This window comes from Sesamum indicum, linkage group LG2 (genome assembly GCF_000512975.1).
Source record: "Sesamum indicum cultivar Zhongzhi No. 13 linkage group LG2, S_indicum_v1.0, whole genome shotgun sequence".
Lineage (NCBI taxonomy): Eukaryota > Viridiplantae > Streptophyta > Magnoliopsida > Lamiales > Pedaliaceae > Sesamum > Sesamum indicum.
In genome coordinates, this window is record NC_026146.1 from 11,258,872 (window position 1) to 11,285,637 (window position 26,766).

At 35.2% G+C, this 26,766-nt stretch overlaps 3 protein-coding genes across 4 annotated transcripts; 1 reads left to right on the forward strand and 2 right to left on the reverse strand.

The window, feature by feature from the left end:
- Positions 2,332-4,472, forward strand: LOC105155802 (probable E3 ubiquitin-protein ligase RHC1A). The gene is made up of 2 exons (XM_011071759.2): positions 2,332-2,551; positions 3,274-4,472. The coding sequence occupies exon 2, from the start codon at positions 3,380-3,382 to the stop codon at positions 4,289-4,291; it is 912 nt and encodes a 303-aa protein (XP_011070061.1). The 5' UTR covers positions 2,332-2,551; positions 3,274-3,379; the 3' UTR covers positions 4,292-4,472.
- Positions 5,758-9,272, reverse strand: LOC105155803 (nascent polypeptide-associated complex subunit alpha-like protein). 2 transcript variants are annotated; one of them, XM_011071761.2, is made up of 5 exons: positions 9,077-9,272; positions 7,539-7,611; positions 6,637-6,764; positions 6,162-6,524; positions 5,758-6,053 (listed from the first exon to the last, which is right to left on the reverse strand). In XM_011071761.2, the coding sequence occupies exons 1-4, from the start codon at positions 9,131-9,133 to the stop codon at positions 6,192-6,194; spliced, it is 591 nt and encodes a 196-aa protein (XP_011070063.1). In that variant the 5' UTR covers positions 9,134-9,272; the 3' UTR covers positions 5,758-6,053; positions 6,162-6,191. The 2 variants fall into 2 exon arrangements, with proteins under 2 accessions (XP_011070063.1, XP_011070062.1); XM_011071760.2 differs by having other exon boundaries at positions 5,787-6,524; positions 9,077-9,270.
- On the reverse strand, positions 9,619-19,180 carry LOC105155804 (transcription elongation factor SPT6 homolog). Its single transcript, XM_011071762.2, has 17 exons — positions 18,936-19,180; positions 18,726-18,818; positions 17,976-18,105; positions 17,758-17,842; positions 17,497-17,650; positions 17,275-17,407; positions 16,935-17,181; positions 16,654-16,851; positions 16,445-16,564; positions 15,715-16,101; positions 15,539-15,649; positions 14,669-15,448; positions 14,378-14,519; positions 13,042-14,216; positions 12,744-12,953; positions 11,703-12,180; positions 9,619-10,273 (listed from the first exon to the last, which is right to left on the reverse strand). Exons 1-17 carry the CDS (start codon positions 18,967-18,969, stop codon positions 9,822-9,824), a joined length of 4,929 nt encoding a protein of 1,642 aa, XP_011070064.1. The 5' UTR covers positions 18,970-19,180; the 3' UTR covers positions 9,619-9,821.

Below are 26,766 nucleotides of genomic sequence, written 5' to 3' on the forward strand. Positions count from 1 at the left end.
TCTCGAATTCAACCTATATGCATATATTAAGGTTTGAACATCTGTTAAAGTTTCTACAGGAAGTTTGTGTTTTCAAAGTCTGGCTTAAAAGATGTTGTTTCCAAATATTAGGACCAAACAAAGTATGTCTAAAGGTTAGTAATCACCTGTAATGTCTCAGCAGTCCTCATTATCTCTTCATATTCTGCACAGTTTGAGTATTGTACTAGAGTCTTCTGGGTTGCTTCCTCAATGTCTTCCTTGCATTTGTTAATTGTTGCAGTCGAATGCAACCTGGTGTTTTCTGCATTTATAAAAGAAGTTGCATAATATTGACATGCATAAGTATGTAATGGCTCAAAGAATTAAGACAGAAAAAACAAAAGATTTCTTACTTAGGATTGATATACATCCCTTATGATACACTGAGTTGTTCTTGTTAAAAGCTTCAATCACCCCAAGAAGCTTGAGTGTGTCACGGGGCCCGAATGCTAATTCACTCAGAATATTTCTTGCACAAGCAACACAAAGTTCTTTTGAAGCATCTTGGATAATCAGCACCCTTTGTGTGTTTGTTGACATTGTTCTTCTTTCAGTTGAAATATGTTGTACCTGTATACACTGAAACCAGTAAGTACTCTACAGGGACAAAAAGAAAAACGAAAAACAGAATGAAAACCGGATCGAAATATGTTGTGTCCTTATTTATGTTCTGGACTGCATCGAACATTTATATCAAAAAAACAACTATGGCCCGTTTCTCCTAGAACAAGCAGAAATATTAATAAGCAAGAACATTTAGAGAACATAACTAAGTTGATCATTACCAAGTAACTAGAGACTTACCCGACAAGCCCGTCTGGTTTTTAACAAAGAATACAAACATGTCATAGAAGATTCCAAGTGAGCAAGAAGAAAGAAAGACAAACAATGACAAGATCAATATCTGTAAGAAGGCTAAGTCAAAGTACTTGAAGCCTCAGAACGAACTTAGTTACCTAAGCAGTAGAGTCGAGAGAGAGTCTGATTCTAATGTAATGGATGTGCTTAGATCAGTTCCATATATGTCTGAGTTATAGTTGAGATTGAGCTGAATTTTTCTTGTTGATTTCTATGCTTTCCATTTTCGATGTTTTTAGTAGTTTGGCAGCATGTAATATGGGGACAAGTCCATAAACTTATGAACTCTATTCTTTATATTTTTGTCATCTTAGTTCTCTTCTTCTGGCAGTTATATAGCATGGGACAAGCCATGAGCTTTGTCCAGTGATCAAAACTAAGCAGATATTCTTTCATGAGTGAAAATATTGGTTAGTGGATGTGATTTGAACTCCAATTTCTATGACTTAGTGTTGTTTGGCTCGTTTGCTCCTCTATTTCTTAGTTTGTTCCGTTTGATGATGCGACAAGAAATCTTAATCCTTTGTTCTCGTAAACACGCCACGATTTTTCCTGCTAATGTTGTCCTCAGCGAAAGCAGCTTTCTTGATTCATTTAGTTTCTCCAATGGTGCCTTAAACTTAAATCTATAAATATCCATGAATTTGCACTAAGTTTCTAGTCTCCATAGTCAGAAACTTATGGATGAGTTTATGCAAGAAAAGTTCATCATTTTCTGGGCTGTTAGCTTAAGATTTAACCTTTGTGAACATACCATGAATGAAGATTGATCCATACATTTGTCCAGAGAGAGCCCATTGCTCAGAGTAACCCAGTACGAGACTACGAGTTTAACGTAATTTATAATCAAATTATCCTTATTAAAAGAAAATATCAATTTATCTCTAGGTATATTTTAAAATAGAGTAATTCATCTCTCTATCTAATGAAGTATTTTGCTTCTTTTTTGTTTGTAAGTAAATAATTTATTCGTTTACAATATTATTGGGGTTGTTTGTATCTTTTCCAATTAAGATCCGATGTAATTTTCATTGCAAAAGAGCAACCTGGAGTAATTTTCTTAATCACTCCTTCATGATCATTTCTAAGGAAAGAAAAAGCAAAAAGCTGCAAACTCAATGTGCATTTTCTTCAAGATAAGCAGACTCTTTCTAAAATTTCCAACTACAATATGAGTTGAAAATCAATCACTAAGATCCAAGAAGAGAAGAAGAAAGAAGAAGAGACTTTGATGGGAAACAATGCTGAGGAGCTAATCTACTCCACCATCATCGTCATCCCATTATTCATTAATATTCCTGAACTCATGAGATGGGCTCTTTGACCATTAAATTTTGATAGGGAGATGTGGGAGAAGCCCATTGTGCAACCCACGTGCAGCCCAATCCTCCTTCCCATCCCACAACAAAAGTGACAGATAAAAGACAGCACTTTACTCTTATTATACTTCAGTTCTTAACTAAAAAACACTGTTGTGTGTTAACACACACACACACACACACAGACTCACACTTTTGCAGTCTTTCCTGCAATTCTCCAATCTCAACAAGAAGCTTTTTCAATTATATAAACATATGCGTTTCTTTACATATAATGCAGAGTTATTAACTTTATATGTACAAACTCCATCTGGGTCTTTTCTGTTCTTGTCGTTTTATCCACTGGATCAAAGGTATGGACATTCTTGCTTATCCTTTTTCTCTATTTTTTTGCCCTTTTCCTATTAATGCCTGTCGCGTTTCTGGGATTCTAGTCTTTTAGGGAATGCATCTTGTTTGATTTGTTGTCTTGTGTTGTTCGGATTATGCAGGGAAAGCGAATTCTTGTTATGATTTCCAGATTTAGTGTTTGCATTTCCTTTGATGCATGGAGAAAATTGTGAATTTATTAATGGAAATGTGATCGCTTTTGATGTATCTTAACTGTTTGAGAGAAGAATTTGTGTATTTCTTTACCTTTTGATTTTCCTATCTTTGGGCAATTTTCCTTCTGTTGTGTTTCAAATGGAGTTCAATCCTGCTGTCGGTGCTACAATTGACTGGATTTTCGTATTTTTGTTCATCAATATTTCCTTTTGGGGGAATTAATGAAGCAGATGTTCAGTTATAAATCATACTCTTATGTGTTCTTTAGTTAGCATCGTTTTAAGAAAGGCAGATTTTCATCGAATGTAACCTTTGAAGTCTATGAAGTACCTCACTCTTTTTTGCTCTTTTCGGATTGGGAAAAATGAGGGAAATGCAGAACTGTAAATGGATCATGAGATTTTTCTTTACCTTTTTTGGTCATAGTGGATAATTGTACAAATGGATACCAAGTTAATGAACTGAGTTAGTGATTTTTGTACCGATTCTACTTGGTTGCGTCCCTTTTTTACACGTGCCCATTTCACAGGTTCCGGTCTATCATGTGAAATTTTACATACCTAGCAGTTTATGCTCTCTGAAGAACCTTCTGCAATTTGGATGTAAACTAGAAAGGAACTGTAGAGAGAGCTAAGATGTCGACCGAAAGGGGCACTCATTGGTGTTATAGTTGTAGAGAACCTGTGACTCTTCAGAGGCAAAATGCCGTGTGCTCCAACTGCGAAGGAGGTTTTGTTCAGGAGCTCGACGATGCAGTCAACGTGAGTACCGAAGAACACAACCGAAGGCCCAGGTTTATGGAAGCTGTTACAAATTTTCTTAGACAACAAATGGCTCTAAGAAGCAACATATCTGATGCCAGAAGGATATCTGAGCAGGATCCTCTGCATGGCAATTCGTGGAATTCATACCTCATTTTTAGTGGAGATACGCCAGTGAGGATGTCTGGTGGCGGTGGGATCTTTGAGTTTCTCAATGAAACTCTTGGATTTAGACGAGACTCTGGCGGTGATTACTTTATAGGACCAGGAGTGGAAGAATTTCTTGAACATGTCACCCGGGACGATCCGCGTGTGCCTCCCCCAGCTTCAAGATCCTCAATTGATGCCTTACCAACAATCAAGATTTCAAAGAAGCATGTTCGTGCTGATTCAATGTGTGCTGTTTGTAAAGAAAACTTTGAGTTGGGCTCTAAAGTGAGAAAACTGCCATGCAAGCATTTATATCACTCAGATTGTATTGTGCCATGGCTAGAACAACACAGTTCATGCCCTGTTTGTCGCCAGGAGCTAACTAGTCAGCCATCAAATAATAACTGCAATACTCAGAACATAAGGGAGCAAAATAGGAGCAGGAGCAGGAGATGGAGGGGTAGTAGAGAAGAAACAGCTGAGAATCAGGGAAGGCGGAGGCGGTGGTCTTTCTTGTGGCCTTTCCGTTCGTCTCGTTCCAACTCCAACCATAATGAGACAGTTGAGCCGAGTTCAGTTCCCTACCATCAAGATCAGCAGTACACAGAGTACTCATATTGGCCTTTTGAATATTAAGCTCTCCCAATCTCAATTGACCCTTTTATCCTTTCAAATTCTTTGTGATCCTAATGTTTATCCTCTAGCAAGCAAATAAAAACATGTTGCAGACAAGTGTTTGGCCATGGGTTCTGCTGACTGAAACTTATTTTATAGTGGTCAATGAAAAGCACGGTGTTTTGTGTGTTATAATCTTCAATCTGTATCATGGTTGACTATCCTTCTTTATATGCGTTTTGGGTGTCCAAAGCTCCCTGCTTCCTTAGTTTCTGTTTTCCCTTTGTTTGGTTGTGTGGATCATATTTACAGCCTTCGTCAACGCATTCACTTTATGTTCTGCACCATAATTCCATACCTGCACTTAGTAGTCAAAATGTAATCTCTCATCTTATCATGATTGTCCTCTGCAAAAGCATTCACAACTTCAACCTTTTAGGTGCATGTCTCTGGCTAGCTCTATTCAAACTCGTCGACTATGTCACAATTCTGAAGTGCACACTGAGCAAGGCAGGGAAAGTTCTAACAAGTAGAATGATTTATATACTTTCTGCATCTTCTCTTTGCATTGAATCTTTAACTGCTGATCCATGATCATCCTACCCCTCTTTCATTTCCTTGCAGGGTACATGGTATTTAGATATCTATGTCTTCCCTGTGAGCAGTCAATAATTTATATGAAGGAGTCATCACTGTTGTTTCTTGTTCTGGTTTCTGCATTAAAAGATTACCTTTTGTCTTGTTTTGGCTGCAAACTTGTGTTTAGGGGTGATCAAAAAAATTTAAAATCGTCCGAACCATATCGAATCGAACTGTTTTTCATGTTTTATTTTTCACACCGCAATTTTAAAGTTAGAGTAAAATCGTATCACACTATTAATTTGATTTTAGTTTAGAACTTAAAAATCGGCAAAACTCGCATCGCATCGCACCGTTAAATATATAATTAATTATTCAAATTATATATATAATAATTTGATAAAATAATTAATTTTTTAAAACAATTTCATATTTGAATTATATAATTTCAAAATTGGTATGTTATTAAAAATCCCACATTACAGAGTCTATTTTTATAAAATTTATATTTGGACTTTTATACCAAAAATGAATATGTTTAATGCTTTAAGCTCATTCAAGTTTTAAGCCCATTTGATGGTTGTCTCAATTTTTTATTTATTTTTCCTCCCGTATATTTTTTTCTCTCCCTCTTTTCCTCTTCTCTCTTAAAATCGTCAAATTGTCCAAAACCGCATAAAATGCATCTTTTATTTTAGTTTTAAAAATAGCAATTTAAAAAATTATTTTATAAAATCGTGAATGAGAATTCAATTTGAAAATAGAATAAAATCGAAACAGAACAGTGAATACCCCTAATCATGTTTATAGAAACACTTTTAGTAGATGTATTGCCCACTTCTTTTACGAGTTGATTCAACTATTTGAATGAGCACTAATGGCCAATACTTGCTTGTTGGTGGAACGAATTTGAAATGAGTATGGGTTTGGCATAAAATCAGTTCGATTTTTAATCGTTTATATTGCAGGGAAGCAAGAAGGAACCAAATCACAATTTTGTGCCCAAAAAGAACATTTCTGCTGAGCTCCGGTCGCTCTTCTGCTTCGCTATGCAGAAATATGCATCAGCAGAGATGGTGATGACTCTTCTACAAATCAACAATCTGCAAAGCAGAGCAGTCTCTCTTCTTCTACTCCCGAAATACGAAAAGACTCTGAATATTGTGAATACTATGACCTGAACCATTATCATAACCTCCAGTGGCTGGTGTTGTACATCCGAACATGCAAGAAAATAAAGGAAAACAGAGCATCTCAGCCTCAATTATCCAATATCTTAAGACATATTCAAAGGGAATATGGGAACCTTTACCACAGAACAAATCTAAATGTGAAATTTTAGCTAGTTAGTGAGCTCCATAATAGCAGAGACGATATCTCCATCTGCATCCTTGAGAGCTTTGACGGCCCTAGCTCTAGAAACTCCAGCCTGGGTCATCACCAGCTCTATGTCCTTCTGTTCAACACCGGATTCATCTACATCTTCATCATCCTGGGGTGCAGTTGCCGGCTCAGGCTTTGGTGCAACATTATTCAGATTAGGAGCCTTGAACTGCTCTGCAGCTTGAGTCTGCAATTGTGAGCTCAAATCCTCGATCTTCGCCTCTCCAAAGATAACATATGTATCCGAATTTGGGCTCTTGAAAACATCTGGCTTCGATATGACAAATAGAATCTGAAATGCCATCAGAAAGATTGAATTAGAGGAAATCATGTGAGATCATGATCAAAGCAGAGTAATTCAAATTGTTAATGAAGCTGTCTATAGACATGAGAAAGAAACCAACATTCTTGCTCTTCTTCACTGTGACCCGGCTGACACCAGTTATGGGCTTCATTCCAAGTTTTAGCATTGCCTTGCGACTTTTCTTCTCACTTCGGCTCTGCTTTGACCTACCACTAGCATCTTCCTGCCCTGCCAAAAGAAACAAGCACCATGCTCAGGAGAAGTACAACTCCTTCCTAGAAGATGAAGATGTAGAATACATTGGCCAAGAAAGATATCTTCCTTTTGCCTCCTCACCCACGAGGGGAAAACTCACTTTCATGAGTAACTTGTTCAACTTATCTTCTCCATAAGCAAATTAATCATGAAACTTAATCTGCTTCCATTATCTGCGGAAAAGGGTACAGATGCATTTGGGCGGCCTTTATAAATGCTGTAATTTTCATTTTTCTACCCTCCAATTGGAAACTCTCTGATTTACTTCACTTCAATTTTTAGATTTCAATTCGCGCCATTGATCTCATTTTTAGAAGTCAAGTTACAAGAGAAGTTTCAACAAACTGCGAATATTTCTGAATAATATCTCTTTGAAAGAATTCAGTTTATATATTCTCCTCAATTGAACTGCTTAAGATATACAAGCAACACTAGAAGGGTCCAAGGTTGACAGCCACAAGATTGAAACTTAAAAACTATTCTCATCTTCACAGTTGGAAAACAAGAGAACTCAAAAGGTTGAATGGAAGCATATCGATTGCTTCCTTACCAGGATAAATCTAAGAACCTCTCATATATGATTTTCAGCAAGTTATTCCTCCAAGAACTATCAAGCAGAGATCTTTTAAAATTTGTCACTTAACGTCCATAAGCATATATTTACTTTTAACTCAGTAAGCTTTAAAGCTTAGTGTAAAATCATAAGACAGGGACAAACAGGGTCCTCAATCAAGGTGGTACACATACCTTCAGCATCATCTTCATCCCCTTCATCATCCTCATCATCATCATCTTCATCCTCAATCACAGGTTCATCATGCTGTAACCAATAATTAAAATAATGAAACGACTATTACATAGTACACTAACTTTTCAGTTTTCCACAGCACATGCAGCATTTTTCTCCTGCTGGAACAGAGGAGTCACAAGATACAATATCAACATCAATCAATTGTCGTAATCACAATATGGCCCTCACTTCTTCACACTCCAACATGAGAAACCCCTTTCTATTGTTAAATTTACAATGGACATGTAGCTTCAATGAACATATACCATGTGATCTATAAACAGGCAATATACAAGTTTTACAATATGTAAGCTACACCACATCCCACAAAGTAAGCTCAACAAATCACATCTTTCTTTTAATTTTCCAAAGAGATACTAGTTTTGATTCATGGCAGAGGCAGTTAAATGGTGTTCAGATCCTTGTGAGCAAATGAAGATATTAGATTATAGTGCCTGAAACCAATAGATCATTCTGAGGGATAATTAATGGCAAAACTCATACCATAGAGCTCTTCAGTTAACAGGCATAATTTGAAAATAGAACAGCCCCAACATAAGCCTAAGATATCAAAATTCTTAAGTTCAAAAAGTGTCAACAAGCAGAACATAGTGTTTCCTGTTTCTTCAGAAATTCAAGTCCTGGTCAGACAAACTGAGCCATGATAATATATTTTAGTTACCAAGTGATATTCACTAACACTGGCTACATCCATTATCTAGAGGCCGATGGCAGGTGAACTTTTTTCCTCATAGTTCTCAGTCAGAAAAGCTGTAGATATTACGCTAAACGCTCTAGTTCAGCATTCTACGACAAAACTAATGCATCTCATGATTGGTGCATCATGTCAATGTCAATGCCTTGTGATACAGTACATGATCAATAAATCAAAACCCCCAAAAACAATCTTTAGGCTTCTGTGGGAAAAAATCCAAGCTCGCCAGATTTTCCCAATAAGTAAAGCTCAAGTTCTAGTTAACACTTGAAGGTTCTGAAAATCCAAACATCCTGTTTATTGAAAACCCTTCATATCCCACCCGCCAACCAACCCAAAAATTTCCCCCTATCACTCAACCAAGAAATAAAATCGTAATGAATTTCAGCATTTTTTTTATCTTTCTTTCTTTTTCTTTTCTCATCCCCTTCTTTGAATTACAAATGAACGCCAGTCTGACTTTCTATTGAGGAAACCGTGGAAGTCACAGTTACCCCAGAATCCAATACAGGCAAAAACGGGGATGTGAAAATCACAATCCCGAACAACTTTCTCATGAGAACATAGATCCCTTTCATCTTGATATGCTAGGGACGGCAGCCGGTTCTCTACATTCGCAAACTGGCCGTTCTTGACACGAAATTAGTTAAAAGGTACAGATGATTTGCGTAAATTAACAAAAAAAAGCGAATCCCACCAAATGAAAACAATTTAAACCGCAGAAAAGCTCAAACTTGTATACATGTGGCTATGCCAGAGAGAGAGAGAGAGAAATTATACATCAATCTTCTGTTGCTCAAGATGAGCGGCCAATAATTCCTCTTGTGACTGAGTCATGACTGATTACTGAAGATGAGAGAAGCGGAAAAGCCAGAGAAATCTTACAGTAAGTAAAGAAGAGAGAAGATTGAAAACCCTAGAGAGCGAGAGCGAGAGCGAGAGCGAGAGCGACTGTTTTGAGTAGAAATAGGGATTTAAGAGTAGAAAACGGAAATTACTACACACGTTTATAATTTCCTTTGTTTTTTTCTGGTAACTACAATACAATTGCTTTTGGTCCGTTAAAACTGTCGAAATCGATTCCTTACTCTTTCCGTCCTCTTCAAACTTTATTTTGGGTTCTTTCACTCCGACCGTGCAGTTAAATTAAAATTGAGGTACGGAACAACAAGATGCTCTGGCAGCTTTCACCCTCGCGTGCTTTGCTATTTCGTCATTTATTTTGATTTGAATGACTTCAACAGTTACCTGTTATGTCCGCTTCCATAGCCTCCACACCAGAGTTTTAAGAAAGGAATCAAAATGAACACCAAAGAACAAAATGAAAAATAGACTGGACCCTATCTAGAATACCTTTTATCCATCCATAGCATCAAATAAAGTACACAGCATAAACGAGGAGCTGAGACATTACAAAGGCAACGCCACATGTGTGATCTTAAAATCACTAAAGATAACAAAAATTACAAGCCCAGTCACCGGCAGCCGTGAGTTAGTTTCGTGTTCCGACTACGGTAAATATTTATCACCAACCTCCACCACCTCCGCCCCATTCGCCATCATCCCCCTGTGAACTCTTCTTGCTATTGCTACCACCACCCCATCCTGAATTACCTGCAGCAGCCTCTGCACTGCCACTTCCAGTACCCGCAGCAGCATCTCCCTGTCCCCAGCTGCTCCAACCACTACCACCACCATCTGCAACATCACCCCCACCACCACTGCTGCCACCACCACCGCCACTTCCCCAGCTACCAGGCAAAGCATCCCTACCTGGTGAATTCTGGACTTTGGCTCCGGGGAAGTTCCCCCATCCCCCATTGTCACCATCCTTAGAGCCCCATTTCTGTGAACTGCGGTCTGAGTCCTGCCTGTCACCCCTGCCACCACCATACGAGCCTCGGCCACGCCCTCGGCCACGCCCACCATACGGTCTAGGTGCTCCATGCCCATCACCATTTCTGTAATCGCCTCTCCCTGTAACCAAAACCACATTGGAATCATTACACAGTCAATAAAAACTAAAATTTAGATACTTTGGCACTGGTAACAATTTTGAGTTGCTTAAATCCCAATGCCTAGTTTTTCCATCCATTTAGTAATCTCAAACCCTGCCTTTCCATAATCATGACAGCTGCTTTGCAGCCTGCATCACCAAGTCCCACCCATATTCCAGACTCAATGAGAACTAAATACAGATTATAGATTTCTTAGTTGAGAGTATTGCCGACAACTCTTGAACAGTGTCAGTAAGTAGAGGGGGACTGCTGACACTTGCTGGATGAAAATTCCATCCATCATGTGTACTTCTACATATAGTTATGCAATGAAACAACTTCTACTATTATTAACTGGTCGGTAAAAGAACATTATAATGCACACGGAAGAATGTGCGGAAAAGAATATGTGAAAAGCCACCGGCATCTCAAATGAACATCTGAATATGTGACATTGTTTAGCAACCCCCACTCATAGAATCCCCGGAATTTCAGAAATGGGCCTCCAATTCTCTATGTTCATTTTTTATGGCTCCCAAATACTTGGTAAACCAAACCTCTTGGCTCCTAGACAAGTGTCAAATCCATCTAATCCTCTCTCCCTTCGACACATCTCGCTCGCCGCTGCCACCAAAACAAAAATCAACCAGAATATTCCCACCACTGGCACATCTCTTCCAGTAGCTCAATTACAAATTTCTCAAGAAGAATTCTACAGCAACCAAGGAATTGAACTTTTAAAGTACTGAAGAAAAAAATACATGAAAAGAATTCTACAGTAGCTCATCTCTTCCAGTAGCTCAATTACAAATTTCTCAAGAAGAATTCTACAGAAATCAGGCAACCAAGGAATTGAACTTTTAAAGTACTGAAGAAAAAAATACATGAAAAGAATTGGCATTCCCCAGCACATGGTGTTCAGAAAATCCGAGAGGAAACCTCCAAACAAAAGTAAAGGCAGTAATTTTCTCTCCATGCCCAAAACTGAAATTGAAACAGTTGGTTGCTAGGAAAGCCTCATTACTGACGACTACATGTCATTTTAACACATCAAACTCACTATTCAAGCAGTTGACGCAAATAACAACTTGGCTGTAAACTACCATCTCATTAACTCACCCACGAACAGGCAGAGGTGTACAAGACTCGTATTATCACAGGAAACATCAGGACCAGCATCAAGAAGCAAGTAAATGTTAAAAGTTATAAGACAAAACATATAAGAAATATAGATAGAACAAAAAAGCATTTGAAAAGTTAACGCAAAACTTAAGTTACATGTCAGCAAAATCAATATCCCAAGGAAGGATTGGAAAAGAGTACACAGGAAATCAACAGCAAATAAGGGTGTCAGTCTAAGTTTATTTGAGTACCAAATGCTAGTCAGAATTGAAGAATTTCAGTTTTACCTGATCTCCCAGAACCCCTATCTCTGTCCACTGACTGGCTTCCTCTCCAGCCACCATCAGATGAACCACCCCATCCACCACCAAACCCAGATGAGCCACCAGTCGCAGGGCTCCTCATTGGCACCATAGCAGCAACTGATCGAATTGAAGGTGCAGAATCATGTGGATCATCAATATGTCTCTGGAAATATGCCACAAGACGATCTATATCCTCAAACATTCGTTTCCGGAACTTAAATCCCTTTGGATACAATCCTATGTACTCATGATGTGGATTAGAACTTCGTATATAAGTCAGAATGAATGTGCCAGGATGTTCATGAGATATTCCAAAGCAATACACTATTCTCATTGGATTCTCAGCTTTTTCAATTCTGAGGAGCTCATCAACTTCAGTTTTAGTACCCCTCCTAAACTTGCGGTAATTTAGCATTCCCTTCAAATGAGCTACCAATGGATCCACATACCGATCCATAACCTGAATCAAGAACGTAGAGCAGTTAGATTTTTGACTAACATGTGCAAAGACCATCCAATCTTGCTTCAAAATAAGACATTGCCTGATTTATGCAGGTTATATAGAAACAAAGGAATCTGCAAGATTGGGTGACAAGCCCACGCCAAAGTTCAAACATTAATCCAACACTGTTTTAAGTTGAGACTTGATGATAATATTCTCATGATCAGATTGTCTGAAGATTACACAATCAGGCTAATAAGAGCAATAGATAACTATGCAACCATGTAGAGAATCGCACTGTCATCTGCAACCATCAAGGCATAACCTGAGTGCACAGAAAAGAGAAGGGAAAAGATTGCTTCCTTTCCATACCCCTGCCTTATGTAAGATCATCCACAGATCTATATTGCCTTTCTCATACATAGAACAGGTCCACTACATGTGAAAGAATTTTCATGGATAATAAACTCATGTCAGTTCATAGCCTTCTAGAGCCATCTCAATATGAAGACTCATTAAGCTGTACTCTCAACAACCAAGAATTCATCAACTTTCCAATATTAAGCACTCTAAACAATTACCTCATCAAGATCTTCAAATGTATCCTCTCCAATTTTAAGTGTCTTGCCTATTCGAAGCAAGCTTGTGATATCCTTGTGTTCTTTTCCACCTTCAACTATGTCCTTGTGAGCAAATACCCCATCATATACTTTCAGAGTTAAAGTCAGAAATGAAGGTCCACGAGAACTAGGACGTATAACACTTTCGCCAGGATCCTTGTCCGACAAAAACTGTAAAAAAAACATCAAAGAATAAAATGAATATCAAAATATATGCAAATGCCATGGAGGTCTAAAATATTTGAAGATCATAACCCACCTCTATTGCTTCATCAGCTGTTATATTCTGGAAGCGAGGGTGAACAATCATCCTTGGCTTAAAATGCTTCTTGGCTAGCTCCTTCTCTTTACGAGCTTTTTCCTGCTCAGTATGCACAGTGCTGCGTTCTTCATGATAGTATGGATCCATATTTCGATGGTTCTGGAAACGGTTATTCCTCATTTCACTTTCTCGACATGTTAAAAACACTTGATAGCGATTCTTCTGGATTGATTTGATTCTGCAAGTTAAGATATCCCCTTCACGCAGCTTATCAGTTAATTCATTGATATCCCTCCAGTCATCTGTGTAATCTTCCTTGCTAAGCATGCCAGTCAATCCAGATTCAAGGACGCAAATCGCTCTCTGAGCTTGCACCCTGCGAACTGTTGCTTGCACAATTCTTCCTTCAGAGAGAGCTTCTTCAGTCTCTCCTGAGATCATGTAAAACTCCTCATCCTGACTTGGTTCAACATATGGTCTGCGCCGATCCTGAAAGCCTTCCATTAACTCCAATCTTATGTCATTAAGGGTTTCCTTTTTGTTCAGGCGGTTTTTCTGTTCAGCATATTCATGAACATCCACGGCCCTCAATAGATGAGGCTTCTCTCTCACATGTTCAATAGCCATTTCCAGCACATCATCATCATCATTTGCATCATCATTGCCATCCTCCCGGTAAATATCCTTGGCCAAATCTTGTGCAAGGCTGTAAGATTCTGGATGTATTCTAGTGTCATCTAACAGATCAATAAATTGACTACTGCTGGAAGTCAACCCGCTGCGTCGGACACGCAGGAACCCAACAGCATTAATAAAAACCTTTTTACCAAGACCATGGGATGTCAACAGGTCTTTCCTGGTGAAAATGGCTCCTGCTCTTACTAGCGACCTTTGCAGAGAAGCTGCTTTTCTGGGTCCAAGCCCAGATATAAATTGCAGAGGAGCAAACAACCATTCATGGCTGGTAGCCAAATTTAAATCAAGACCAACTTGGTTCGTAACATCCACCATAACTTGCTCAATCATCCCATACTTCTCATCAGGAGTAAGAAAGTTCTCCAAAGGATTAAGTTTCCAAGATAATATCTCCCTAGCTGGTCCACATAATGTGGCAACCATAGCTAGTGGATTCTGAAGATACCGTCCAAGAGCCACAGCACGCCTAATAATACCTAAAATAAGAAGAGAAAGTAATCCCAATACCATTGCATAAAAATGTCACAGGGATTTCCAAAAGGCAATAACTACAGCATGAGAAATGCCAGAAATAAAGGACAACAGAGTTTCTCCAACATTATTCGCATAGAATGTCTAAACAAAATTCAGAACGCACCTTCTTGTGAAGGAAGCTGATCAACTGATATTCGAGAATTCTCGTATAGATGTGGAAGAGATTCATCACCATAGACAATATTCAGATTATCCATCTCGTGACCAACATCTCTGGGATTATCTTCCACCATCTTGAAGATGATCTGATTGAAAAGAGGTAAGACATTAAAAATCACCTCAAATATCCCATAAATTTTTCCGTCCCACAGAGTTCTGGAAGGAAAGAAGATACATAATAGTGCAGGCATTTAGAAGTGACAATAAAAACCAAGGATAGTAGAACTCTGAATACCTCATAAATATCCTCCTTCAGTCGTGTACAAGACAAATTAGCTGCACCTAGAACAACAACATGTGGTTGGTGGTCCATCATAAATTTTTGCACTCGCTGCTGATCATTTTTCTTCCGCTGCTGTTCATTAACACTTTGACCACGGAGATTGAGGGAACCGGCATGAAGTACATCTAAAACTTCTCCGGCTGAATCCAGCATCACAAAAGTAGTAGCTGGCTTTCCAGGACCCCAACAGCATGCCATAACCCTGGGAGCAGTATCTTCATCTGAGCCAATATCATTTTCCTTCCGCTGATATGGTGAAACAGAAACTTTATCCCAAAACAGCTTTCCATATTCCCAGAGCAACCAGGTTTTTGCTCTACTAGTCAACAGTGATCTCGCTTCCTTTTCCATTGAAGGTAGAAGAAAATTATAAAATGCATCATGAAGTATTAACTTCCTCTGTTCGTTCCATAATTGAGCAGATTTACTAACACCATCACTCAGATAATAGTCGTTTGAGTCACTGATTAACTTATCAAGGACTACTTCAGGCAGCTTGATGGTAACTTGCAAGAGCTTCTCCTCTTCAGCCTTCTGAATCAGAAGCCACTGTGCGTCCTCAAATCTGGTAAGTGGCTTGTCCCGTAGCCACTTCACTCCAGCAAACTGGTGAAAAGAATCAATAGCTGTTTTTCCCTCAGGCGTTGGACTAGTTGACACTACAGCATTATCCACGAAGATACTGCGGACATGTTTCCGGACACATGGTTCACAGCTAATCTCAACAGCTGCCTGGGATTTAGCATGAGAAGTTAGTCAGTATAATGACCGTATCCGAACAATCCAAGTTATAGGAAAGTTTGAAATAGAACTTCGACATACCATGTGCCTTGCGCCTTTCAATACAGCTTGAGGTGTCTCAAACATCGCACAGGTGAAATTAGAAGCCATTTCCTCTGGTGTTTCCTTTGCATCCTCCAATTCATCCATCCGCTGAAAAGAACACAGCCCACATTACTCTTAAGTTTAAAACAAGGCAATCGAAATGTCAAACCTACCATTTTCTCGAGAGAAATCTGCAAACCAAATTGTTCTGAGCTATAACCAAATTTGCTCGCAACCTCCCACAGTCCAGCTTTACTGCAAATGCTGTAATGTGATTTCCTCTTCGGCCTCTTAAACTGCCCTTCATCTAGGACAACTTCGCCTGGGGGGAAGTGCAAGTTAAATTTCGAATCTACATCATCAACCTCTCTTTCTGAATCAGCAGCCTTCAGCGACTTAGTGATTGATTCAAAAAGCTGACGATTTAAATTGAGGCGTGTCTCATCATATACTCTTCGAGCCTCTTCTTCGAACCGCTTATTGTAGTACGACTGGAGTGCACTCTTTCTTTTCTGAAGAAGAAGCCACTTTTGATCCAAGTCCTGGATTGTCCAAAGCACCTGCAGCACAAGACTCCTCAAACATCTAAGTGCCTCTTCTGGGTGGCCCCTCTATTACAGATTAGGTGTGATAGAATTTTTCAACATAAAGGGGAAATTTCAAGGCCAAATCTTTCCATCTTTACCATGTTTTAGCTAAAGGGATTCTAGATGGTTCTCTCTAAATTCTGACTACAAAAAGTTTTGACAATAAATTATCAGATTAAATAAACCGTCATACAGAATCAGAAAATCCCATTTGCCTGGATATTAACTACCATTAAACCATGGAAGGGAGATCTGCCAAAAAGTGAAAGCTTTACGTTATTAAAGGGTTAAAGAGAAGTTAACACCAAATGCGCACCTTGTGCCACTTGAGCGTAGGTTTCTGGTTAGGATCATTTTCGATGTCAGCTTCAGGCTCATTTGGATCCTTTAATAGGCTCAAAATCTCCTCTTTCCGGTACATGGCAATGAAAGGAACCTACAACACAGGTAAACAGATCAATACACAAATAGGCGAGCTCATCTCCATCATGAAATTAAACGCCACTTCATGATAAAAGCACATACATCCAATTTCTGTACGTGCATTAACTCCAGAAATCTTGCAATATGCCGCTTGAGTTCATCATCTACTTCTTCATTTGTAGCACCACTCTTGTTGAACAATGGCATGATGCCACTAACAAGTTGATTGTATATCCACTCCGTCTCCATTTTGATGCTAATCTCATCTGTTGGGGGATGACCAGTGCTTTCCTCAGATATCTAGAAAGAAGAGCACATAAGAAATCAGCAATTAATGCATCAGCAAGGAAAACAAAAAATATTCCACAAGATGCTCAATAGACCTGCATTCTTTCAGGGACGTCTATTTCTCGAATCTGGTCATCCTTTCCAGTCATATACTTCTCAGAAAGTATACTAGGATCAAACTGATCCTCAAGGCTCCTTTCACCAACTTCAGTAAACCTGTCCCTTACTTCCAACTTTCGTATTCTCAAGAGGTCTTCTACATCACCAAATATTTCATGTGCTTCCTGAAGTGCAGACGAAGAAATTCCTGGGCGTTGCCTGATCTTCTTGGGCTTCTTCCTCCTGCATACAGATATCCCAATGCATATCAGTGTCTACAAATTACAACATGGAATCTAGTCCATCGCTCAAGTATATTTGGTGCATAACGTATACCTCACGGGAGCTCCGTGTTCATCAACTTCTTCTTCTTCAACAATAAAATCAGCCATTTCATCCTCCTCACCTATGTCTGCATCCTCTTCTTCCAGCTGTTCATCCTCCTCAGCAATATCCTCAAGTGGTTGTCCTACATTAATTCAGGAAAATGAAAGACCATCAGTAAGAAACTAAGAATATACCAAATGCTGATGGAAGAAGATAATCCAATAAGATTACCATCATCATCGCCGAACAAGCTGCGTTTAAGCTTCTCCTCAGCTGTACGCCCGCCTTTTCCACTTCCATCAAACTCCTCTTCATCAGAAAGCCCAGAGGGCTCTTCTTCCGTGTCCCTCCGAGCCTTTTTCAGTCGCTTAAACTTCTTACTTTCCTAATAATTACAAAACAAGCAATGAGATGAGACATCAATTAACTACACACTTGATAAGAAAAGGCATAAATGGCACGAAAATACTGGGGGCAGTGGGGGTGACTTACAAGTTTTGGACGAGGAACAGAGATGTTGCTTTCCTGGAGTAGTTCATAATCATCCTCATCAAGCACATAGTTCCTCTCCGACTCCCTATGGTTCATCAAATCAATAATTAGGGCAAACATTATGTCTGTAGACATTTACTTAAAGGTTTCTCCACATGTGATTTAAAAAATAAACATAAAAGAACAACATCCTGACAAGTGATGACATGAGTAAAAACCTTTTCTTCCTTTTCTTTTTTTTCTGCCTCTCCTCATCACTATCAACTCGGTCTTCTTCCTCCTCTTCCTCTTCTTCCTCAATATCGTCCACTATAAATCCATCTTTCTCATACTCATCTTGTCCTTCTTCTGTTCAAGACACAACAGGATTCTCATTGATCATCAAAAGCATGAAATGCTTCGCCAAAAGTAAAGGAGTTAATATGTCTACAATATAAATTCTTTCAGGAGGTACATATTCCACAACAATCTCAACTGTCAATTAAACAGCACATTCTCCCCATAGATCTTCAAAATAAATAGTCATAATTGATAACTTGATCAATAGGAAAACAGGCTGTAATGGAACTCTAACCTGAATAAAAAATATCACCAAATCAAACAGTAAACCCACCAAGAAACAGAACATACACACGCCAAAAAGCACAGAAAAACACTTATAATCAAAATAACAATATAGCTCAAAAGAGGTGAAACCTATAATAGCATATCATGCTTCAACCAAACTGCGCTTTTAAACTAAAAACAAGTTATAGGCTCAATTCTTTCCCCAACCCAAGAAAATTCACATTCGCCCCAGAAAGATCGTTTTACCCAACGTTCAAAAGAAGCCACAACAGAATTGGGAAATAACAAAACCTTAGGTCACTAAAACAAGAAAAAAATCACTAAAAATGAATAATACAATAAAAGACAATACAAATGTAAATAATTCGAAAAAATGGGGCGAAAACAAAACCACGTCGCACCATCTTCTTCTTCATCCTCATCGTCGTCGCGGTCATCCACTTGGTCTCCATAGGGCTCCTCATCTCTCTCTTCTTCCTCCGCTCCAATTTCATCTGCGAGAAAGGCCACGAAGAAAAAACCCAATAAATTCCAGAATATAAGCACAAATATTAGTGCAACTCCTAAAGTTATCCCACGAAGCCCAGCAACGTTACAGGTGAAGATTCTACCTTCGTCATCGGAGATCACAGTTTTGCCAGCCATTGTGTTGAAATTGCGAAAAAGACTTCAGGGATAAAGCAAAACCCTAGAAGAGATTTGATTAGATACTCCCCGCAGTGTGAGGAAAAAAGAAATCCGGGGGCGAGCCCTAGACTGCGAAAACCCTCTCTGATTTTCACTCCCCAATACACACAAAACAAGCACCTGTGCGGTTACCCACACTCTCGAACACACACAAGTGTGTGTGTGCGCGTATATATGTAATTATATATATATATACACATACTTAGTTTTTCAATTTTGTCAGGAAGAAAAATAATACAAAAGGAGGGCTCCTCTGCTGCTGCCTGTAGCTATGAAATGCCACTACGACAAACACGTGGCGTCTAGTGATTGGATCTCGCTTCCCTCCTCTGCAATATTGAGTCCAATGCTTGTCAGCTATTCTCTTTTCTTTTTCCCCCTCAAAATATATCAAACAGCTTTATTTTCAATTTCAATTTCAATTTTTTATGGGTCGTTTATTTTTGTGTGTAAGATAAATAATTATAAATTTTAATTGAATAAAATCTGGAGTGTATTAAATTAATTATTTTTTATTAATATTTATCCAGTTCGATAAATATAAGATAGGGCCAATAATTCGATAAGTTATCATATATTTTTTTCCATCTTTATTTAATTCTTAAATTCATTTAATTTTCAATTAATTTCGTTCTTACATACCAATCATACCATCAATTTATAGGAGAAGGTGTCTGGGTATTCAATTTAATTACTATCTCCTATTTTTAAATATTTACTTTTATTTTTTTATTTGTCATGTATTTTTTTTTTTTTACCTCAGACTTTTCCGACGTATAAATAATGAGTTAAAAAAATTGAAAATATTTTTAAAAAAAATTTATTTACTATGTATTAAATATTATAATTATAATATATTCATTAATTTAAAAATATCGATATTTTTTAAGAAAAAAATAGAAACTGCAAATATCATGATTGGACTGTCGACAGTTATGGGTCTTTTATGGCCCACCATAGTTTTTGGGCTCAAGTGACAATATGGGCCAATATCTGATTAGAGTTTGGGCCGATGGAAATTTGATCCATATAGGTCGAAATTTTTCTTAAACGTAATTATACTTATACTTTTCAATAATTTAAAAGATGAAATTTGGTGTCATTGATTTATTTTTATTTTTTTTAAATTGTTATTTTTTTTATTTAGTTAGTCGTGTTTATTTAATTTTTGCTTTCTATGCATCGATTTTTTGAATTATTTCGATTATTAGAGAGTATATATGAGAGTTCTCTTAACCTGTCTCCTTTACGGAGGTGTTTTGGTATCTAATCTATTTTTATTTTTATCTGCTATTTGATTTTTTTTATTTTTTATATATTTATCATATAATTTCCCATCTCTCGATTTTTTGAACTTTCATACGTATAAAAAGTTGAGTTCATCCCAAAGTTCAAAATATTTTCAAAAAGAGGAAAGAAATGTCATAAAATACAATTTTATAAATACTTATAGTATGTTGAATACTTATATTTGTTTTCCTTCATTATATAGAAATCAATTAAATAAATACATGTAACAAATTTAGTACAATTTATTTCATATTTATCATTTTTGTAAGTATATTTGTTATATACATAAATAATGTATATATATGCGTCCTTTTGAGACAATTATAGCTTATAGATCCTGGGAGACAATTTGGATTGATCAATAAAATTCGATTTCAATGTTATTTTATTTTTTATTTTTTTCAATTTATTCAATTTATCGTGAAAAGTAAAAGGAGATAAGGAACCGTCCGTTGATTGTCCTCTATTGGGAAGTTTTCTTCTTTTTTAAGTAAAAAGAAAATACATAAACCAATAAAATTTCGGGATGCTACATAAAGTGCTTCTTTGGGGCGAGAAATAGTATCTCTTATTTTTCATTTCCATTCCCATGAGAATGGATGCTATGATCATGTTTTGTAATTTTTGTAAGTATATTTGCTATACATATGGCCTTAAATATCCAAATAAAAAGAGCTAGTTTCTATATTTAAAATTGACCAAACATGGCTCAAATGTTCTTTTTTTCTTTTTATTTCTTTCATTATTGAAAAGGGTAAATGCTATGTTTAGTCCCTTTATAAGTTTTTATTTAAAATCACTTTAATCCCTTAAGTTTATTTTTTAATTTTAGCATTCATAAGCTTTAATTTTTGTCTCAGTTTGGTCAGCAAAAATGTGACTGGAATTTGACTTTTTGGAGGGTAAAATGGTCAATTAAGTTTGATTTTATCACATTAGTCCCTTAAGTTTGTCAAATTATCAAATTAGTCCCTTTTTAAAAAGAAAACTATTTGTTTTTATATTTTTATATGATATGATGTAATATCTTGTATGAAAAATGAAAACTTTGAATTATGTGAACATAATATTAACATATTGCTTAACTTAAAATAAAATACTCTCTATTTTTTTTTCTCATTTTCAGAAGTGACAAAAAAATATTAAAATTATAAATAAATTTATATAACTTATCTAATCTAAAAAATATAATAAAAAAATCTAATTAGTTGGTTCGTCAATCTTAGGATTTAAAGATACGTCTAATAAAATTAAATCTTAACAATGTATTAAATATCAACAACGACATTTTAAAAAAATAAATTAGTGCAACATACTTTTAATTAGATCATTTGGTTGATTTCATATATATATATATATATATATATAATTCATTTTAAGAGGTTTTATAGATCTTTTTCTATAAGATGGGATTATATATTTAGAAAACCTTTTAAAATGAATTGTATATATATGAAATCCACCAAAGAATCTGGTTAAAAAAACATAATCTACCAACTTTTTGTTCGAAAACTCAAACATTTAATGACTATTGTTAAGGTTTAACTTTTTTATACTTATCTTTTAACACTTGAAATAAAAAATTTACCAACTTAGATTTTTTTAAATCATATTTTCATATTAGATAAATTTTATAAAATTTATTCGTAACTTTGATTTTTCTAACTACCAAAAAAAGAGACTGTTTGTTTTAAGTTAAACAATATATTATTATTTTCACAATAGTTCAAAGTTTTCATAATTCACATAAGATAATTACGATATATCAATATAAAAAAATTATTCTTTTTATGCAAAAAAAAGATCTATTTGATAATTTTATAAACTTAAGGGACTAAAGTAATAAAATTAAATTTATTGACCATTTTGACTCTCCAAAGAGTCAAAATCCAATCATATTTTCGTCGGAAAATGGATAGATAGACCAAATTGAGACAAAAACTAAAATTTAATAATGTTAAAGTCAAGAAATGAACTTGAAGGACTAAAATGATTCTAAACAAAAATTTAAGAGATTAAACATAATATTTACCTTTATTGAAAAACAAAAAAAATAAATAAAATAAAAAATGAAAGAAGGCCACATCGGGAAACAAAGATTACTGCGGAGAACATCAATCAGGGAGACAAACATGTGCGGTCACCGAACGGGAATTGAATTTGGTTCACGGGCGGGACGGGAATGGCGCCCCCACAAGAAATGGACCCTTTGAATTTACCCGTGATTGGCTCCGTCTGTGCTCGTGGGGTTCATTTTGCTTTCTATTTCTTTTTTTTTTTTTTTTTTGATGTTTATTTGCTTTCTACTTAATACATTTATTTTTATGCACATAATAAATATATTTAATTTGGATAAAAGATTGAGGGCAATTCAGATTGGGTGTTAGAGAACTGAGAAAGAAAGATATTGTTGACATGTTGGGTAGTTTTTATAAAAAATTCATCGATCCTTATAAAAAAAAGAAAAGGTGATTTCACATTGCAACTCATCCCCTAAAAATAAAATAATTATTAGTTATCAACCTACAAACTTACACAAACCAATTAAAATCAATGAAACATAGTCCAAAAATAGTACAATACCACATGGGCTCAACTATATTTTTTTCTTAGTAAACTATATATAATATCAAATATTTGAGATTCCAATCCTTGATCCTAATTATAAAAATTCGCATGAGACGTATACTTACTCGCATATATATATACACACACATGAGTAATAGTGAGTATTACTGCATACTTCATTATACTAGTAATCAAAATATGTTGGATGCGTGTGTATAATTTATATTTTATTATTTTTGTTTAATTATAAGCGAGAGAAGAAGAGTAAAGTAAACAATAAAATTGACCGTAACTTATATTTTTTATACAATTTAATTGATAAAAAAAGTTTAAAGAAATTATCATTCTACGTTAAAATTAAATATGCTTGGGAGTATTTGTCAATCGATATATATTTAGTAAACTAAAGATTGCTACTCTAACTCCGCACGTTTAATAAATAGTACAAATAATGATACAAAACCAAAAAAAAAATAATGAAAAACCATACAATATTTCTGTGTTGTTATACTTAAATTATGTATACTTAACCAAAACAATCAAACACATGGCGTATAAAAGAATATTAATCAGAATATTCCAAATAATAAACAAACCACCACTTGGATGTTTATACTGTTGAGTGTAGATTGCAGTGCACATGAAGCCAACGGTGGATTGATGGATTCTAAAATTACAACTCACATAGACCTTTTCAAACTTCTAATTTGCCAGCTTTGTGCAAATGGATTTTGCAAGTAACTTGTACCATAAGGTAATGATGTATAATTTAATTGACGAAATTGAAGTCTCGTCATTTTGAGGTTATGGGTTCGAACCCCACTTAATGTGTGAGATGTTATTTTACTTTAATAGTACGTAGTTGTTGATTAGATATAATTATCTGATATTGATAATTAGTATATGATTTTTATAGTTGTCAATTGTTGTAAGATATTTCATATTGATAATTGTAATTGATTTATTCAAAAAAAAAAAAAAAACTTGTACTAGAAAATACACAGAATAAATTACATTGACACCCTTGAATTTTGAGCTAAATATACGAACTTTTCTACTTTTTATAAAAATACTGGTACACCTCCTTAAGAAATGTTAGTGTAATGTACTTTAGAGGGTGTTTGTGTAAATTTTTATTGAATATGAGGTGTACTTGTAATTACAGTTACAACCTAAAGGGATGTAATTATAATTTTGTAAAAAATAATAAATATTTGTATATTTAGATTTAATTAGACGAGGTGTCAATGTAATTTATCCAAATATATATACTAATTTTTGTTTTTGTTTTTATTTTTCTTTTTTAATTTTAATTTTCTTGTTTATTGGGTTACCTCTTCACCTATATTTCAGTTAGCCTTGCATTTTCCATCCGAATAGGTTTCCGGGTTGGTTGAGCGTCCCCTTCTATCTTTCAAAAGGAAATAATCACTAAAAACATTTTTTTTTTTAAATTCTGTGTAAATCCATATAATTCAAAGTCACGACCTCATAATTGCACCAAAAAGTGTAAGTTAGCAAATCAAGGAGAAAATTGTAATTTGACCCCAAAATATAGGGTGGTTTGTACTATTAATCTCATATTTTCTATAAAATAGATAACATTAGTCCCGTACTTTAAGAAAACATTTGGAAATTAGTCCCATACTTTAGAAAAATATTGCAATTTTAGTCCCAGATATTTCATTTTGTTTTAACTAATATTGATTAATTCATAAAATATGTAACTAATACTGCAAGCCACCCTATATTTTGGGATAAAACTATAATTTTATCGCGAACCAAAATTACGCACATTGTCTAATATTTTATTATATAATTCAAAAACTAATATATGAAATTCTCCATTTTTGAAAATAACGTTCTTACAATAATGTTTTCAAATTATTTTTGGCAATAAATGAACCATTATCCAAACGGGAATGATACGTATTTTTTAATTTTAATTTTGGAATAATTTTTTTTGACAATGTTCAACTACGAACATTAAATTATTTGTACTAAAGGGTAAAATAATTGTGTTCTTCAATTAAGGCATGCCCTTCTGGCTGTTGCAAGAATATAGAAATTTATCGAGAATAATATAATTTGTTATCAATGATCGAATAATAATACCTGATAATAACAACTTATATAAAATTATAGTATTCATATAAAATAAAAAAAATAGTATAGATAGACATACTGATATAATTAAAACTAAATATAATATTTCGGGTAAATTATATTTTTGGTCCCATAAATGGACACGATTCCAATTTTAGTCCCATACTAAGGGCAATTCGCACATTTGGTTCCATAAGTGGATTTTTTTTCCAATTTCAGTCCCGGTTGGGAATTTCCGTTAAAACTTAACGGCAGCTGCTGAAATCCGTTAGGTGCTGTTAAATATGGAGGGAAAACATGGAGAATTGGAGGAAAAATCAACAACTTGGTGGAAATTACACTATACCCTCTTCCTTCTATTTAATCCCATTTCTTCATTTCTCTCTTGCATTTAGTAGAAAAAAATCTCACAAAATATAGCTGGTAATAGAGAAAATTTTTGTCACTGTGGAAGGCTTGCGATTTTGAAAACCTCATGGACTGACGACAACCCAGGTAGGAGGTTTTTGGGTATACGAAAAAAAGAAGCGGATGTGGTTTTTTTCATTGGGAAGATCCGCCGAGGTGTGCAAGGGCAAAGGTTATCATACCCGGATTGCTTCGAAAACTGAATAGAATGGAGGACAAAATTGCACAGATGCAACGAAAACAAACTGTTTTAGTTTATTTTTTTGTTGTATCTTGGCTTATGGTGTTGTTTTAGAAGGAAGAGGGTATAGTGTAATTTCCACCAAGTTGTTGATTTTTTCTCCAATTCTCCATGCTTTCCCTCCATATTTCATAGTACCTAACAGATTTCAGCAGCTGCCGTTAAGTTTTAACGGAAATCCCCAACTGGGACTGAAATTGGAAAAAAAATCCACTTATGAGACCAAATATACGAATTGCCCTTAGTATGAGACTAAAATTGGAATCGTGTCCACTTATGGGACCAAAAATATAATTTACCCTAATATTTCTAATTTTGATAGACCTTTCTTTTAAAAAATGCAAGAAAACATGGCTTGGATTTAAAAGATAGCCAAAGTTCAACTATCTACTTATAGCTCCTACTACATCTTACACATTTGGAAAATAATTTGACTTATTATTCAATTTAGGCAAAAAAAAAAAAAAAAAGGAAAAAGGAAAAAACAACTTCCATTATTATTAACGGTAAATTATAACGAACTCTTTTAAAATTTATCATAATTATAAATATCCCATCTATTTAAAAAATTACAAATACCCCCTAAAATTAACGACAATTTAACAAATATTTCCTACAATAGAACATTATGAAGGGGTATTTATTAAACGTTTATTAATATTGTGAAGTATTTATATCTATACTATATGTAAAAAAATTATTGTGCACTAACAAATAGTCGTTACTTACACCGTAATACTAAGATTTTAAATTATTAAAAGATTTTCTTATATATTTTCAACCACCCCTACTCAATTTTTTCTTTTAATCTGTATATCATACTATCTATACTGATATGAAATTTCACTCACAAATGGCAGTTAGTAAACAATGATATCAATTTTTTTTTGGCATCGATAGTATCATTAAATTATTTTATTTATTTTTAAAAAAATATAATGTGTTGGTTTATATATTTATTTTTAGTTATAATATATTTAAAATATAAATAATTATTTATTATATATATATAAATTATGTGTCACCACAATTAATTTTTTTAAATAATAAAAAATAATTATAAATATGACAAATTTGATTGGAGTCTCCCATCGAAATTTATCCCACCATTAATTGTTAATTATTATTAAAAGAAACAAAGA

Coding starts and splice junctions, on each gene's coding strand:
- LOC105155802 (XM_011071759.2), top strand. CDS start 3,380: ATGTCGACCGAAAGGGGCACTCATTGGTGTTATAGTTGTAGAGAACCT.
- LOC105155803 (XM_011071761.2), bottom strand. CDS start 9,133: ATGACTCAGTCACAAGAGGAATTATTGGCCGCTCATCTTGAGCAACAG. Junction 7,612..9,076: donor TTGAGCAACAGAAGATTGAT/GTATAATTTCTC, acceptor TATTGGTTACAG/CATGATGAACCTGTGATTGA. Junction 6,765..7,538: donor GGATGAAGATGATGCTGAAG/GTATGTGTACCA, acceptor TTCTTTTGGCAG/GGCAGGAAGATGCTAGTGGT.
- LOC105155804 (XM_011071762.2), bottom strand. CDS start 18,969: ATGGCTGGCAAAACTGTGATCTCCGATGACGAAG. Junction 14,520..14,668: donor TGAAGGAGGATATTTATGAG/GTATTCAGAGTT, acceptor CTTTTCAATCAG/ATCATCTTCAAGATGGTGGA. Junction 12,954..13,041: donor CAGCTGATGAAGCAATAGAG/GTGGGTTATGAT, acceptor TTTTTTTTACAG/TTTTTGTCGGACAAGGATCC.